The 16028-nt window shown below is 45.9% G+C and overlaps 1 protein-coding gene across 7 annotated transcripts in view; it reads right to left on the minus strand.

Annotated features, from left to right (window-relative positions):
* Positions 1 to 16028, minus strand: part of ZNF618 (zinc finger protein 618) — a 771796-nt gene that overhangs the window by 264355 nt on the left and 491413 nt on the right. For all 7 annotated transcript variants that reach the window (XM_033960461.1, XM_033960460.1, XM_033960462.1 and 4 more), the window contains one exon: positions 55 to 132. In XM_033960461.1, the coding sequence (XP_033816352.1) occupies positions 55 to 132 (78 nt within the window). The remainder of the gene's footprint in view (positions 1 to 54; positions 133 to 16028) is intronic.

Here is a 16028-nt window from a genome sequence, read left to right on the forward strand (position 1 = left end):
TAAACCCTTACATGCTACAAAAGCAATTTTCTATCATTTTAATTGAGATCTTACTTGGCCCAAGCTTGTGAAATGGTTCTGGATCTTCCTCCTTCACATCATTACTTGTTTCTAAAGACTGGTCATAAGCATCTACAACAAAAACAAAATCAACTCAGAGAGGGCAGTCATATACATATGCTCATTACCTAGCCAATTTTTTTACAAAAATAGGATACTTTTATAACATGATGTCTCAGACAATATTCCAAAAAGGTACTTATTTTTATTAAAATAACATAGGCACCTATGTGCTTTTATAAAATGGGCTCTCAGAGTTCTCCCAAAAACACACAATTTCTCATGAACACATTTATACCTGCTCTGAAGATGTAAATACGAGGTCTATTCAAAAAGTTCCAGGTCAATTTAAATTGTGCGTCAACTGGAAGTTCTTTTGATACGTTCTAGGCCAGCGGTCTCAAACACGTGGCCCGCGGGCCGCATGTGGCTCTCCAGGTGTTATTTGCGGCCCGCGGTCTGGACACGATCAACAGCATTTCTCTTCCCCTTTCCCTTCCTTTTGGAGCAGCAGCATGTCTGGCCGGCTCGTTCCGTTCAAACAGTGGGTTGGCGGCTCCTCGTGCTAACAATTCCTGCATCAGAAGCCTCTCTGATATCACAACATCAGAGAGGTTTCAGACGCAGGTGTGGATCTCAGGGTCTGAATCGCAGGAAGTTATCTTTTTGACTCCCCAGCTATGATGCGTTTGTTTGCAAGTCACACAGTTATGCCATTCCAGCACTAGTATCGACTAGGATTTAATCTGAACCAGCTTACATCGGGTCCCCTGAAGCTGGGAACGAAACGGGGCCACGTTGGGACCCCCTCACTCTTGTTTAACAGCTAAGTGGATTTTTTTCATCAAGTATGCAGTGACGTTTGCATGATATTAACAACAAGAACAAACCAGTTATTTTGAACTTTTGAAACAGTTTGAACTTTTTAGCCTTTCCAGGTTGTGATCAAAAAAGATTTTTATAGAATAACAATGGCTGGAAGGTAAACTCTTTACCCAAGGGAGGTTTTGTAGCCTTCCTTTATGAGTTTCACATCTCTGAGTAATTTTATACATTATTTCTTGATCACCCTTCAAAGGCTTGTCTTATTTATAAAGATGGATGCAAGGCAGAAAGTGAAGACGGAGAGAAAAACAGTCAAAGGACAAGAAGGCCCTGGAAACACAGTTGAAAGCACAGAAAAATAAAGTCACCAGACAACAAAGGTAGGGAAATGATTTTATTTTCAATATAGTGATTGAAATGTGCCAGTTTTGAGAAAGAAAAGATATTAAACTTTAAATGTGAGGGCTGCAGAAAAAATAGAGTATTTGGAGGGCCGCAGAAAAAATAGTTAATGTCTTATTAAAGAAATGACAATTTTGCATGAGGTAAAACTCTTTATAGTTTATATATCTTTCCTTTTAACTGTTAAAGGAAAGTTGTATAAGCTATAAAGAGTTTTACCTCATGCAAAATTATCATCCTATATAATAAAACTCTAAGCGCCGCATGCGCACTTAGAGTTTCGTGTTCCCTGCCGCTGTGGTGTGTGATTCGTGGCCGGATTCTATTTTAGAACGCAGCGGCAGGGAACACTCTGGAGCTCCCCCCCCCTCACTCACTGTGAAAGAAACCACTGTCGCCACCGCCGTTCCTTCTGCTCCCCTCTTTGGAGTGTCCAGTGCAGGCCAACAGCGTTCCTGGGCAGCTGAACGCAGTCTCCAGGCAGCCACAGCCTCAGCAAACGCCAGTCTTCCTCCCAGCTCGGGTTCAGAGCCTTTCCAGTGTCGTCGTTTTCGCCCCCCCCCTACCTCCCCTCCCCGGCGCATCCGATCCCCCATTGAGCCTCCCATCCGACCCTCCAACTGCGGTCTGGCCTCCCCCCTTCCCTTCCCAAGGTCCCGACAAACCTCTTGACTAGCAACGGCCGCAGCACTCTAAACACGCTGCTTCGCGGCATTCTACTGCCCTGATTTGCTCTGCCGGTGACGCGGCAGAGGGAATCGCGGGCAGTAGAAGGCCGCGAAGCAGCCTGTTTAGAGTGCTGCGGACGCAGCTCGAGCTGGGAGGTTTCTGGTTGCCTCGCGGTGGGAGGGTCGGATGGGAGGGTAAGTGAGGTCGGCTGCACTTCGGCGGTAGTGGCGGGGGGGGGAGATGGAAACATGCTGCTTTCAAGGGTTCTACTGCACAGGGGAATGGTAGGGAGGGTTAGAAAAATGATAGGTTCTACTGTACAGGTGGGTTGGGAGGGAGGCAGGCAGGCTGGCTGGCTTTGGGGGTGGGGGGCACTGAGGGAACTAAAAACATAGGAGGCATTAAGGACATAGGAAGGTAGCACTGGGGGCACTAAGAACATAGGAGGTACTGAGGGCACTAAGGGTATAGGAAGGAGGCACTGAGGGCACTAAGGACATAGGAGGCACTGAGGGTACTAAGGACATAGGAGGCACTGAGGGCACTAAGGACATAGGAAGGGGCACTAAGGACATAGGAAGGAGGCACTGAAGGCACTAAGGACATAGGATGGTACACTAAGGACATAGGAAGGTGGCACTGGGGGCACTGAGGACATAGGAGGCACTGAAGGCACTAAGGACATAGGAAGGGGCAATAAGGACATAGGAAGGAGGCACTGAGAACATAGGATGGGATACTAAGGACAGGAAGGAGGCACTGGGGGCACTAAGAGCATAGGAAGGTGGCACTGGGGGCACTAAGGACAGGAAGGAGGCACTGAGGTCACTAAGGACATAGGATGGGACACTAAGGACATAGGAAGGTGGCACTGGGGGCACTAAGGACATAGGAAGGAGGTACTGAGAGCACTAAAGACAAGATGGGACACTAAGGACATAGGAAAGGGGTCACAGAGAGTCAGGCAGGCATGGCACAACAGAGAAATACAGGCAGGCAGGGGGCCAGGGAGACAGAGACATAAAGAAAGAGAGACAGGGAGCCAGGGAGAGACACAGACAGAAAGAATGACAGCATACACGGAGAGAGAGAGAAAAAAAAAAAAAAAAAGATAGACAGACATCTACTCTAGCACCCGTTAATGTAACGGGCTTAAACACTAGTTTCTTTAATAAGACATTAACTATTTTTTCTGCGGCCCTCCAAGTACCTACAAATTTAAAATGTGGCCCCGCAAAGGGTTTGAGTTTGAGACCACTGTTCTAGGCAGTGTTGAGTAACCTCCTTTTTTCCGTTTGTTGATATCTATTTTTGTCTCCAAACTACAGCAGTTTTTGTGAAAGTGTGTTTTCGTGATCAGCTATTTATCATCATGTGCGACCTCAATATACAGCGCTATAGCATGAAGTTCTGTTTTAACCCCCTGAGAACCAGTGTTGTAATATTACAACATCACATTTAAGGCTACAAAATAAACCCTCCCCCATTTTTTTTCTTTTTAAAACTTCATGTACATTACTAATAGAACCTATTGTTCAGTTCTGCAACACCATTGGATGGTTGAATGTGTAAATAGGTCTGTTTATCTGGCCATGAAGTCATACAACCCTGTTGCCTGCTTTGGAGTAATGATGTCCATTCCCTCTGCACACCACTGGAGTACTTTCAGAAGTTTGTGACAGAAGATATGATCAACGCTCTGGCAGATAACACAAATCAGTTAAGTTTTCAGAATCATCTATAAACACAAACACAAAGGAAATAGAGCAGATGATTGGCATGTATCTGAAGATGGGTCTTGTCCAAATGCCTGGAGTCCGTATGTACTGGGAAGCAGACACAAGATACAGTCCTGTCGCTGATGTAATGTCACGAAACAGATTCCAGTCTCTGTTGACATCATTACATTTTGTGAACAATCTAACCGTGTCTGAGATGGAACAAAAAAGTGACAAACTCTGGAAACTCAGACCATGGCTTGATGCTTTCAGAGAGAAATGCCTAAAAGTGGTCCCTGAAGAACATAACTCTGTTGATGAAATGATGATCCCTTTCAGGGGGAAATTCAGCAGCATCAAACAGTACATGCGTGGCAAGCCAAACCCATGGGGGTTCAAGCTGTGGGCAAGGACTGGAATCTCTGGTATACTTTGTGATTTTGATGTGTACCAAGGCAGTGTGAATGGAATACGGGCAAGATTTGAACTTGGACTATCAGGGGATGTTGTGATGAAACTTGCTTCCACACTTCCACATAGTCACAACTACAAACGCTCCACCTCCGACCTCCCTCCCTCCGCAATCACTCTAGCCGACCACTTCGCGAACAAAATCCACACTCTAAAACTGTCTCTTTCAGCTCACAGCCCCGATCCCCCACTCAACCTACGCGCAGCAGATACTGAAGGTTCAATAGCCGACATGTCCTGGACCTCCTTTGTAAATCCTGACTGGAATCTATTCCTCGAACTTTATTCTAAATACGCCAATTCCAACTGCCTATTAGATACTTGTCTTCCCACCATCATGAAATGCGCCCCCCCATCATTCAAAGCAGAACTCTTCAATTGGGTATCTCTATGCCTGTCCACGGGATACTTCCCGTCCGAACTTGGCCACATCCTCATTTCCCCAATCCCTAAACAACCCAAGGAGCCAATCTCTTCCATCACCAACTACAGACCCATCGCCAACATACCACTCTTCCAAAAACTCATGGAAGGTCTTGTCAACAACAACCTTACGAATTACCTCGACAAGTTCAATATTTTTCATGACTCCCAGTCCGGTTTCCGCCCAAATCATAGCACCGAAACCGTCCTAGCTGCCCTGACAAATTACCTCCTCCACCTGTTCTCTCTGGGTAAAAGCGCCCTGATACTTCAATTCGACCTGAGTAGTGCCTTCGACCTGGTCGACCACGACATTATGCTCAACTGCCTTGACTCCATCGGCATCTCCGGACAGGTAATAGATTGGTTCACAGGCTTCCTAACAAACCGTACCTACCAGGTCCACACTAATGGAGCCTTCTCCCACCACTGGCGTAACCCTTGTGGAGTCCCACAAGGCTCTCCCCTATCCCCCTCCCTATTCAATATTTACTTGACCCCTCTGGCACGAAGCCTAGCAAACTCTAACCTAAAATCGTTCATATACGCAGATGACATTACCATCATTGTCCCCATTACCTCACTCACTCTAGAAACGGAAAAACTCATCGCATCTATCCTCACCAAGTTAGAACTGTGGACCTCAAAACTCAAATTAAAATTGAACTCTGAAAAAACCAAAATCTTCCTAGCGAGTCCCAACCACAAATTAACAAACACTTCCCTCAGATTGAATGGGCTAGATTACCCTATCTTACCCACCATAAAAATCCTTGGAGTCATCCTGGACCGCACCCTAACCTTCGATGACCATACCAGTGCCCAGGTGAAAAAATGTTTCTGTACCCTCTGGAAACTGCGCACCATCAAACGCTACTTCGACCACCAAGCCTTCCGTCTACTCGTTCAATCTCTGGTATTAAGCATATTAGACTACTGCAACATTATTTACCTGGGATCCTATAAAAATACCATCAAACGTCTTAGAACAGTCCAAAATGCGGCCGTCCGCCTCATCTATGATCTCAAAAAATACGACCATGTTAGCCCCTACTACACCAAACTCCATTGGCTTCCAGTTGAGGCAAGGATCATCTTTAAGTTCGCCTGCCTCTGTTTCAAAACTCTTACAGGATCTTCCCCAATCTACTTGTCTGAGCACCTTGAAATAGCAGGCCCCTCTCGCACACGAAACGCCCACCTATTCACCTTTCCCTCCCTAAAAGGCTGCCTCTACAAGAGATTCATTGATAGAACCCTAGCATTCCAAGCGGGCAAATGGAACAATTGCCTTACCGCCCTCATCTCCAACTCCCCGCCCTACCACCTGTTCAGGAAGTCACTAAAAACCTACCTCTTCGACAAATTCCGCTAACGCTGCCTTCCCTCCTTCCCTGCATCCTCCTGACCTCGACATGCCTCCATTCCCTCTGACTACGCCCCCCTCCCAAGCCACTATGGCCTCTCTTTCTCAATTTCTGTTTTACCTAATTGCCCTGCCTTTTCATTGCCTCCATTTACCACCGCTATAACATGTAACATCGCTATATACGTACTGTCTCTTCTTTAGTATATGCCTTTTTATTATTGAACATCTCTGTAAATGTAACAACACTGTAATATGTATCATCGCTGTAAATGTACAGTCTCTTCTATTGTTAACCGCATTGAACTTCCATGGTATTGCGGTATACAAGAATAAAGTTATTATTATTATTATTATTATCTATGCAGACAACTTTTTCACCAGCATCCCATTGATAGTTAGGCTGCTGGATTGTGGAATTCATTACACAGGAACAGCCAGACAAGTGCGCCTTCCAAACTGTAATCTTGAGGATGAGAAAAGCTTGAAGAAAAAGGGAAGAGGAAGCTTTGATGTCAGAGTGGAGTCAAATCACAACATTTGTGCTGTGAAATGGTTTGACAACAGACAGGTTACACTTGTGTCTTCCTTTGCTGGCCCACAACCAGTGGAGAAGATTCAACGCTGGGACAAAACTGCCAAAAGATTTGCGCTAACATGAAATTTTTTGTGCAAAAACACGAAATTTCTTGATTACCGCTGATAGAAGTCAATGGGCGCTTCACAGGGAAAAATTTGCGTTTTTATATGATACTCATTTTTTGTATTAAATTGATAATAAAAATTACTTTTTTCTTTATTATACTATTGTTGTTGTGTATATACATAAACTTAGGTGGGTCTTTATAAGCTGTAAAGTACAAATAAACTTTTAATTATTCCTTACATGTGTTCAGAGAGAGAGTGACACTATTGAAATTCTGCTACCTTACAGGCCCAGCGTTGCAATTTTACAACATCCTCCCCAAAAGTTACTAAAATGTCAAAATAAAAAAAAACACTGATTTAGGGATCACAAGCCTCCTATAACAACATGTGAACGTTCGAAAAAATTTTTTTACGTTTTTTTCTATATTTGGGTCTCTGGGGGTACTGGGTAAGACTGCTACAGAAACTTATAAAATGTTGAAAGTGGCTTACATGTCATGAGTAGTGGAAGGTATTTTGAATGGTATTCACGTTTCAAAACTGGTCATGAATCAGTGGAATACAATTTGCGAACTGGAAGACCATCAACATCAACTGATAATGATCATGTTGATCAAGTGAGGGTTCTTGTGCATGCTGATCGGTGATTAACTGTTAGAGAATTGGCAGAGAAATGCATCATCTCCATTGGTTCATTTTAACATTTTAACAGAGAAGTTGGAGATGTCTTGCGTTGCGGCAAAGTTTGTTCCACGATTGATGCCCGATGACCAGAAGAACAACCACGTCATGATCTGCTAGAATCTTCTTGAGCAGGCAAATATAGACGAAACATTTGTTGATAAAATAACTAGTGATGAGATATGGGTCTATGGTTATGACGTGGAAACCAAAGCTCAATTGTCTCACTGGAGAACCAAAACATCGCCAAGACTGAAAAAGGCTCGGCAAGTTCAGTCGCCATCAAAGTGATGTTAACAGGTTTTTATTGACTATCTGAAAGTATTGAAATTAATCCATGAGAGAATCAGGAGGAAGAGGCCGAACGTTGGAGGGAGCAGTCATGGTTCCTGCATCATGAAAATGCCCATGCTCACGCCACCATCAAAATTCATGAATTGTTCACAAAAAATGCATTGACAGTTCTTCCCCAGCCTACATACTCTCCTGACTTGGCCCCAGCTGACTTTTTCTGGTTTCTTAAACTTAAATCCACGTTGAAAGGAAAGCGATTCGACACCATTGAAGACAAAGCAAAATTTGACGCAGCAACTTTTGGCAACTCCTGAAGATTGTCACACCCACGCTCTCTGAGAACACCTTGAGCCGTCGGGTAGTGACATGAAGCTTGTTACTGGCGTGGTCCCTTTAGAATTAGGGTCACCTTTCAAGTTGGTAGTCTCTGGAAAATGCCCAACTAAGCTTATTCTCCAAGGGTTTTGAAAAATCACACTTGGTCAGAATGGCCTTGGTGAAAACATAAGCTTTTATTCGGCCACCGGCCGTGGAATTACTGTGCCGCTCCAGGTTTTCCTGGTAGCATGAATCATCATACAAAAATAACAGAAAAAGTTCATTTCATTCCTGGTCACCAAGCAAGCAGCTCTGGGCTTGAAACAGTTAACACAAATAACTCTCCGGGCAATGAAACAGTTAACACAAATAACTTTCTCCTGTAGCTTTGACAGAAGAGACATTCCTGTTCGTGACTGAGGAATATGTTGTGCTGTCCTGCAGTGCATTCACTCTCTCTAGCTGGGTTGAACTTTCTCCCTAGTCCCGAGCAGGCTTTTCCCTGAGAGGGTTAATTTCCTTATCCCTACAAGGCAGGCAGACTAATTGAATTAGTTAGTTGCTAAGGCACTATCTTTACAGCTGGGCCCTTTCACGGAGTGTGGAAGTCAGGAAATTCTGGGCTTTAAACTAGCCATCATTACACCCTGGCGTTTGGTTCAGCTGTGAACATAACCTGAAGAGGAGATTACTGTAGCCTTTCCAAACTCCAGCAAAACAGCATGTAAAATTGCAATACAGGATTATTTCCCTAGTAACTCCCACAGTCATTAGTTCACAGAGCAAGCAGAGAAATACAGCCAAGACAAAACCTCTGTTCACAGACCTTTCCCAGGATATTCAGCTCTCCATTTCCTCTGAACAGCTTTCCTGTATAGCCCCACTTTCTTCCCATACCATGGGCTCTGGGGGAAGGAATTCAGTGGCCAAATTACCAGCCTGTTCCTCCATCATTTCCCAGTCAGTGCTGAGGAACTGCTCAGCCCCGTCCTGCCTCTGCTCTACTGCCAAGCCTCGTTCTGCTCTTCCTCCTTCCTCCCTCTGCTCTCTAACGAGCCTGGCTTTAAACTGAGGGGAAGAACCACTCCCCCTTGGCTTTGGATGGGGGAAGGGAATTCCTTCCTCAGCCCATGCCGTTTCTCTGAGGGGAAATTGCTTGTGAGCTTTCTGCCTTACAGGCAATGGACAATAGCAAGGCAGCTTCTTCCTGCCTGGCTCTGGAACTGCTTCAGGTAAGTCTAAGCCTTCCTAATCTATTTCCATTACATTGTCACTCACCAGGTAGTCAGCTGGTTTATTGTCCTGGGCACTGACCTGGTCAGCCCTTCTGCACTGGGGTTTATATACTTTCCTTAATTTCCCTGTGGCAAACCTTGGGAAAGACGTCCGTTTGTCACAAGATGCATTTAAGACCGTCTCCAGAAGTGGAAACAACATTGGGAAAAGTGTATACACAGGGAAAAGGAATACTCTGAAGGGGACCCAATGGAATAAGTTATAAGACTGTTTAATAAATTTTTATAAAATCAGTTCTGGAACTTTTTGAACAAAATAACATAGAACAGACCCTGTATATTATTTTCCCTTTCCCTTCAAGCTTCTATTCTACTTTCTGCTAGTAAAAAAAAAAGTTTAAAAAACAAAAATTCTCTTCCTTTACTTTTTGGGAAAGTTTGTTCTCATCTGCTTGGTTCTCAGCTGAATTAAGGACTTTAGTCCCACTTACCCTGTCACCAGATTCAGGTACTAGGTAGGACTTTTTTCCCAATGACCAGAACATTGGTTACCTAGTCCTAGATGACCAGGAGGGGGTGAAGCCCAAAGCTCCTACCCCCTCCTCACACGTGCTGTGGTACGCGATACATGGATACTCCTCTGCTGGCAATCTGGCCCAATCGACACAAGAATTCATTAGATCAGATGCTGAGCAGTCCATCCCTGTCAATATTGAACAAAATCAATGGGTTTTGAGGCAGAAAAAAGTCTTAGAAAAAAAAGATTGTTTAAAATCCAAGATGGCCACCGCCAGAAAAATTGTGCCAAAAATGGCCCATGGAGATTAAAATAAAAAACAGAAAAAAAGGAAACATGGAAACAGAGGTTTAGGAGGTTGGGGACCTGAACTCTACCCTGAGAAACGACCCAAAATAGCTTATTAAGACCCTCCCCAATTTTCTCATGGGTAATAATGGGGCTATACTCGCAGCTGTATTAGAGGTCTGCATGGGAACGGGGATCCCGCGGGTATCCCGTGGGTTCCCCCCCTGGCCCACGGGACTCCCACGGGAATGCCCCCAGGCCCACGGGACTCCCACGGGGATGAAAACAGCCTACCTAAATTCTGGCAATGCAGGCGTGCAGCTTACAAGTCCGGCGTCGCGGCAGGAAATAGCCATGCTGAGCAGATGAAAGCCTTGCTTGCTGATTGGTCTGGCGGCCCCGCCCCGCCGTACCAATCAGCAAGCAAGGCTTTCATCTGTGTACGTGCTGAGCTCACTGCTCAGCATGGCTATTTCCCGCCGCGACGCCGGACTTGTAAGCTGCACGCCTGAAAAAGAAATCATCCTGGCCGGGGTCGGTGTCATGCTCCGGAGCTTCTACAGCCTTCCTATCTCCCTCTCCCTGCTTCCGGCCACACCCCCTGCTCCGCGGCTCTCTTCGGCAACTCAGCAGTAGCGATCGACACAAGCTTCTGATGTCGGGGCCTACCCTTTGCGAGTCCCGCTTGTTTCAACTTCCTTTTTCCACACAGGCGGGACTTGTAGAGGGAAGGTCTCGATGTCGGCAGCTTGTCTTGATCACTGCTGCTGACAAGTTGCTGAAGAGAGCCGCGGAGCAGGGGGGTGTTGCCAGGTGCAGGTAGAAGGGAGAGGGCCAGATGCAGGACTCGTGGGTGAGGGAGGAGAAGAGAGAGAGAGAGAGGGGAGGGAAACAAAAGGAAATATTTCATACTGGGCTGGGCCGGAATGGAGGGAGGGTGGAAAGATTCTGGCTACCGGGTGCAGTAACAAAGGAAAATGGAGGGAAAGCTGAAAATGGAGATAGTGACACAAAGAAGAGAAAGAGTAAGCAGGACCTACTGAATAAGGATAGACATACAGAGGGGACATGAAGAGGAGGTGAAATAGAGACATATAAGTAATGCTGAAAAAGTGGGGGGGGGGGAGATAAAGACATTGAAAGGGCAAATGGTGAACATGGGGTAAAGACAAGGACAGAGACAAATGAAGATTCTGAAAAAGTGGTGAGATAGGGATATAGGTGAGATGGACACAAAGAAGGGTGATGCTGGAAAATAGGTGGAATGGTAATTCTGATAAACACAGAAGGGAAATGCTGGATCAAGGAGAGATGGGGCTCAGGCTGGATGGAATGAGGAGAAATGCCTTGTTGGTCTGGAACTTCCTCTCCTACGTCAGAATTGACGTCAGGGAGCGGAATGCTGGTCAGCGCAACGCTTCTGCAGGGAAAGCTTGGGACAGCGGTGGCTTGGGGGCTATTCCCCGATGGCGGTGGCAGCAAACCGAGTGGCTTGGGGGAGGGCACGGAGAAAGAAAGAAAGGAGGCAGACAGGGAGACAGAAAGAAGGGGGAACAGGGAGACAGAAAGAAAAAGTTGGGGGAGAGAATGAGGTCTGGAGGAGAGGAAACATACAGGAGGCTGAAAGAAAGGAAGAAAGATTGGATGCACAGTCAGAAGAAGAAAGTGCAACCAGAGACTCATGAAATCACCAAACAGCAAAGGTTTTTATTTTCAATTTAGTGATCAAAATGTGTCTGTTTTGAGAATTTATATCTGCTGTCTATATTTTGCACTATGGCTCCCTTTTACTAAACCGCAATATCGTTTTTTAGCGCAGGGAGCCTATGAGCATTGAGAGCAGCGCGAGGCATTCAGCGTAACTCCCTGTGCTAAAACCTACTATTGTGGTTTAGTAAAAAGGGAGGGGGTGTATTTGTCTATTTTTGTATTTTGTTACCGAGGTGACATTGCATAGAGTCGTCTGCCGTGACCTCTTTGAAAAAACCCGGAATATGAATAATTAACATTTTCTCTGCCTTTCATTGTGCTTTGTGTTTTTTAAAAATTTTATTGTTGGTAGATCATTTTGACTTAGTCATTATAAAGTAGCTCGCAAGCCCATAAAGTGTGGGCACCCCTGCTCTTACTCTGGGGCACCAGACCTCCCTCACGGCACACACACGGCAAATGGAAGAAAGAGGATAATTTTTGGTCGTAGGGAGGAAGGTACAGAATGTGATAGGGAAGAAAAAGATGAGAGTGAGAAATGTGGCAAGGGAACAATGGGACAGATTGAAAGGGATGCAAGAGGGAGGAATATTGGACAGTGGTGAAGGGAATGGAGGGAGAGATGTGGCATAGTGTTGGAGAGGGGTGATAGAAGGAGAAATGTTGGGCATGGGGCTGGTGGGCAGGCACGAAAGATGAGAAAGAGATAAATGCTGGACCATGGTAGGGGGAACCAATGGACAGCAACAGAAGAATTTACAGAAGATGGGAAAGCGGAAAAAAGAAACTGGGACCAACTTTATGGAAAAATAAGTCTCCAGACAACGAAGGTAAAAAACGGAATTTATTGACTAAAATATGTTAGCTTTGGGAAATGTATATGGCAGATGTCTTTGTTTTGTGTTCAAAAGAAAAGGAAATGCATTTCTGGTTTTATTTCTACAGTGTTGAAGTACTTGTTGACCCTTGCTGTGACTGGTGGGGATCCCCAAGCACCGCTAGCAGAGGACCTCCTCTAGAGATGGCCAGAACTCCCCTCCACCAAGTGCAGCAGTCGCTGGCAGCATCCATGAGCCACTGAGGTGCCAGCATCTGTGACTCAGGGACGCTACTGCTGCCTGCCAAGCTTGGCAAAAGGGACCCCCGGCCAACTGCAAAGGAAGTCCTCAGCTGACAGTTTGTGGGTTCTCATCAGCTGAGTATTTATATTTTATATTTACATTAGAGGTTCTGGTAGAAATCCATTTACAAAGTATGTATTCTTCCCAATTAATATTTCCAAATTAATAAAGTCTCTTTGCTTATTTGTAAATGGATCTCTACCAGAGCCTTTAATTCAGTAGCATAATTAAATAAAATAACTATTTCTGAAGTTTATAGGGAAGGATGGTGACGGAGGGGATTCCTCGCGGGGACGGGTGGGGACGGAGGGGATTCCTCGCGGGGACGGGTGGGGACGGAGGGATTCCTCACGGGGACGGGTGGGATTTTGGCGGGGACGGGTGGGGAAGGGTGGGATTTCTGTCCCCGCGCAACTCTCTAAGCTGTATGCAGTGCCTGCCTATCAGCTTTTTTTCTCTGTAGCCAAAGTGAAGTGAAAGGAATATTTGTCTCAGAAGTTCTCCAAACAGTCCAATCTTTGGAATATTTGGGCTGCCAGTCAGACGGACCCCAAACGAGACCTCCACCCCTTTGGAAACTTGACGCATGATGGGGACTGGAAATATGCAGCCTTTTACACAGGGCGCCTTCAACCTGCGCTTAAGCCTCTGAGCATATCAGAAGGCAAGCCAGCTCCCAGGGAAACAAACCCCGAGCTTTGAGTTGGCACACAGCAGGCTTGCCCCACAGGTCCACCCAAAGGCTTGCCCTGTGAAGATGTAGTCCAGCTCCACATGAATTGCTTCCTTTCCTAGGCAGAGAGCTCCTCCTTCAAGAATCTAGCTAGATCTGGATGAGAAGCCAGAGAACCCTTTTCCAATCTGGCTCTGAAACATGACAAGCTGGCTATCTGAACCCTGAGAGACTCAATTGCTAGACCCTTTTCGAGTACCGCCTGCAGAAATGATAGGACTACTGAAATCAGATCCAATCTGTCGATCAAATCGGGAAAGATTCCGGAAGACTGGAAGGTGGCGAATGTTAAGCTGATCTTCAAGAAAGGTTCGAGGGGAGATCTAGGAAACTACAGACCTGTGAGTCTGCCCTCGGTACCGGGAAAGATGGTAGAGGCACTGATAAATGACAGCATCATTGATCACCTTGACGGACACGGGCTGATGAGGACCAGTCAGCATGATTTTAGCAAAGGCAGATCGTGTTTGACAAACTTGCTGCACTTCTTTGAGGGAGTGAACAGACAGATAGACAAGGGCGATCCGGTCGACATTGTATATCTGGATTTTCAGAAGGCATTCGACAAGGTTCCGCATGAATGACTACTTTGGAAAATTGCGAGCCATGGAATCGAGAGTGAAATACTCACGTGGATTAAAAACTGGCTGGAGCATAGGAAACAGAGAGTGGGGGGTAAATGGACAATACTCAGACTGGAAGAGCATCACCAGTGGGGTGCCGCATGGCTTGGTGCTTGGACCCGTGCTCTTTAACATCTTTATAAACGATCTGGATAGGTACGACGAGCGAGGTGATTAAATTTGCGGACAATACGAAGTTATTCAGAGTAGTGAAGACGCAGGGGGATTGCGAAGATCTGCAACGTGACATAATCAGGCTCGAGGAATGGGCATCGACATGGCAGATGAGGTTCAACGTGGATAAGTGTAAAGTGATGCATGTCAGTAACAAAAATCTCATGCACGAATACAGGATGTCCGGGGCGGTACTTGGAGAGACCTCCCAGGAAAGGGACTTGGGAGTTCTGATCGACAAGTCGATGAAGCCGTCCGTGCAATGTGCGGCGGCAGCAAAAAGGGCAAACAGAATGCTAGGAATGATAAAGAAGGGGATCACGAACAGATCAGAGAAGGTTATCATGCTGCTATCATGGTGCGCCCTCACCTGGAGTACTGCATCCAGCACTGGTCGCTGCATGAAGAAGGACACGGTACTACTCAAAAGGGTCCAGAGAACAGCGACTTAAGATGGTTAAGGGGTTGAAGGAGCTGCCGTTGTGACAAATCTAGCGCTCTCCCTAGCTTTGACACAGTGGTGAAGAAGGTTGGTAGTCCCCGAGGCAGGAGAGCTGGTCAGGTTGGCCCTGCAGAATATGAAAAGCTGACTTCACTTGGACTATCCCAGGAGCTAAGAAACTAAAGCTCCCAGAAGGCCAGTCTCAGCACAGGAAGCTGTCACTGAGACAGGCACAGCTGCAGAGAGTTTTCTCTCCCTTCCCCCTCTTCAGAGCAGGGAGGGGCGAGTTGATTGGGGTTAAAAGTGAGCAGCTGAGAGAGAGATGGGAGGAGCCCAGGAGGCTAGAGAGCACCCTGCTCCTCCACGGAGGTGTGGGGAACCTAGCCCTAATTGTGAAGATGTCTGATGTGCTGGAGATCGAAGCAGAGGGACAAGTCCAGAGTGGTGTTTCAAGTCTGCCCAGCGAGGGTTTTGATGCCATGAACCTTGATTGAGCAAAGGTGGGGAATGTGTGGCTTTGTTTCTTACCTGTTTTTTGCTTAAAAGTTTGAGTGAAACAGTGCTTGTATGCAAAACGCTGGGAGCTTAGCAAAGCTAATCTTTAAAGCCCTGCAATGCTTGAAACGGGACATTGTACTGACTAGCATTGCAACACACACATAGCGTTTGTCTTTTCACTCTCCCAGCCCAGCTGGAAACTAATTAGAGGCAGATTAGATTTTGTCTAACGGCAAGCACAGGAGAGCTCCTTTGTAAAAGAAGTTCCTTATCTCCAGGCACTCCGTGGCAGTGCTGCAACGTTAGCTGTTTTCTTTTTGACTTTTTTTTTTGTAAAAGCTTTATTTTGCCTGGACTGCAGGAGTATAGTTTTGTTTTTTCTTCTGCCTTTGCATGGAGAAGGAATTCTGCTGAGGTTATGCTAACACCCAGAAGGCTGGTGAAGAGGACTGTGGTATAAAAGACTAGAGTCCAGCCTACTCGGGTTTATTTGGTTTGATGTTTTTGGACATTAGGGCTAAGCTGGTGTTTGCTAAGCCAGGGGGGGTCAGATTGGCCTGAAGTTTTATGTTTCACTAAAACCTGTGCATTGGAAATATTGCTATGCATTGCAAGTACCTGGACAAAGTAAACCCGGAGTATAAAAATAAAATACAGCTTTATTTTTCTGGCATGCTGGGCAGTGTGTGGTTTTCTTTTTCCTTTTGCCTGATTTACCTGAGAACCTTGAACCTACTGTTTTACCTTAGGTGGTTGCCTAAGAAGGCCTGAAAGATTCCCTTGTTAAAGGGTTCATGCTGGGAACAGTTAAA

This window comes from Geotrypetes seraphini, chromosome 10 (assembly GCF_902459505.1).
Source record: "Geotrypetes seraphini chromosome 10, aGeoSer1.1, whole genome shotgun sequence".
Lineage (NCBI taxonomy): Eukaryota > Metazoa > Chordata > Amphibia > Gymnophiona > Dermophiidae > Geotrypetes > Geotrypetes seraphini.